The sequence below is a fragment of the Nicotiana tomentosiformis genome, chromosome 6, assembly GCF_000390325.3.
Source record: "Nicotiana tomentosiformis chromosome 6, ASM39032v3, whole genome shotgun sequence".
NCBI lineage: Eukaryota > Viridiplantae > Streptophyta > Magnoliopsida > Solanales > Solanaceae > Nicotiana > Nicotiana tomentosiformis.
The window spans coordinates 42809408-42810968 of NC_090817.1; the positions used below are offsets into that span (position 1 = coordinate 42809408).

At 46.5% G+C, this 1561-nt stretch overlaps 1 protein-coding gene across 1 annotated transcript; it reads left to right on the forward strand.

The window, feature by feature from the left end:
* The first annotated feature begins 824 nt into the window (after positions 1–824).
* LOC138893888 (uncharacterized) lies at positions 825–1337 on the forward strand. The gene has a single exon (XM_070178556.1). The coding sequence runs from the start codon at positions 825–827 to the stop codon at positions 1335–1337; it is 513 nt and encodes a 170-aa protein (XP_070034657.1).
* Positions 1338–1561: the final 224 nt, after the last annotated feature.

The following is a 1561-nucleotide window of genomic DNA, read 5'->3' on the forward strand; positions in this document are numbered from 1 at the left end:
ACCGAGGTTAGTCTTGATACTTACTGGGCACCGCTGTGGTGTGCTCATGCTACTCTTCTGCACATTCTTTTGTGCTGATCCAGGTACTTGTTCGTTAGCTAGCTGTGTGGACTATTGCTGGGGAGATCAAGGTAAACCTGCTGCTGCAATTGCAGGCTTCGGAGTCACCTTCAACTTTTCATTTTGCACTGTTTATTCTTATTTCTGGACAGTTGTATTTAGAAGTTTTCTAGCAAACACTCTGTAGAGCTTATGACTTGTACTACCGGTTTTGGGAATTTTAAGAGATTCTATTTAAATAATGTTGTTTTAATTATTGTTAAGCTTACCTAGTCCCTAAGACTAGGTGCCATCACGATATCCAGACGGAGGGAAAATTGGGTTGTGACAAGTTGGTATCAGAGCTCTAGGTTCATAGGTGCTACGAGTCATAAGCGAGTTTAGTAGAGTCTTGCGGATCGGTACGGAGACTTCTGTACTTATCTTCGAGAGGCTATGGAACTATTAGGACAATTTCACTTCATTCCTATCGTGCGAGTTCATTGATCTTGAAGTTTTAAATTTACCATTCCATTCTCTCACAAACGGTGAGGACACGGGTTGCGGTTCCTGATGATGTTACCCCCGGACTTTAGGAGACTTTAGCATAGTTCTTGAGCATGTTTGGTATATTGGCTCAGGCGGGGTTATTTTCGGTTGCACCAGTTACTTCACAGACCGGGGGAGGAGCCCAGACTCCTGCCGCCCACATTCCAGAGCAACGAGTTCATGTTGGTCAGGTTCCAGGTGTCATGGTGACACAGGCTGTAGTTCTAGTTTAGCTTATGGTCAGAGCAGCAGCATCCGAGGAAGGGCAACTTAGATTTGCAAGGTTCAAGAGATATAACCCTCCTACCTTCAGCGGTTTGGCTTCAGATGGTGCACAAGGTTTTCTAGAGGAGTGCCATAGCATCCTCCGCACTATGGATATTGTTGAGACGAGTGGGGTTGCTTTTACTATGTTCCAGCTTAAGGGAGCAACTCATCAGTGGTGGCGGGCATATAAGTTGGGTAGCCCGGTCGATGCAACTTCACTTACATGGGTTCAGTTTTCAGAGATGTTTTTGAGAAAGTTTGTACCCCAGTCCCTTTGGGATGCATGGCGCACGGAGTGGGAGCAGTTGCGTCTGGGCACTATGTCAGTATTAGGGTATGCCGTCAGATTCAGTGATTTGGCCAGACATGCACCTGCCTTGGTCTCTTCAGCTAGAGGGCGAGTCCATAGATTCATTGAGGGGCTCAGGCATGATATTCAATTCAGCATGGCTCGAGAGTTGGAGTCATATGTTTCGTTTTAGCAGGTGGTAGGGATCGCTCGCCGGTTAGAAGGCATGTGATATCGGGAGTAAGAGAACATATGAGATCAGGAGAGAGAGTACATGGAGGCGAGGATGCCTCGTAGACCGGAGAGGTCTGCTAGTCCTTATTTTAGAAGCAGAGTACGACATGGTAGAAGTTTGGCAGGTTAACCAGTTCAGTTACACTTCCGATTTCGCGCAGTGTTTTCGGTGATCATGGATCT

Excerpts from the sequence above, each read along its gene's own strand:
- LOC138893888 (XM_070178556.1), top strand. The coding sequence starts at position 825 with ATGGTCAGAGCAGCAGCATCCGAGGAAGGGCAACTTAGATTTGCAAGG.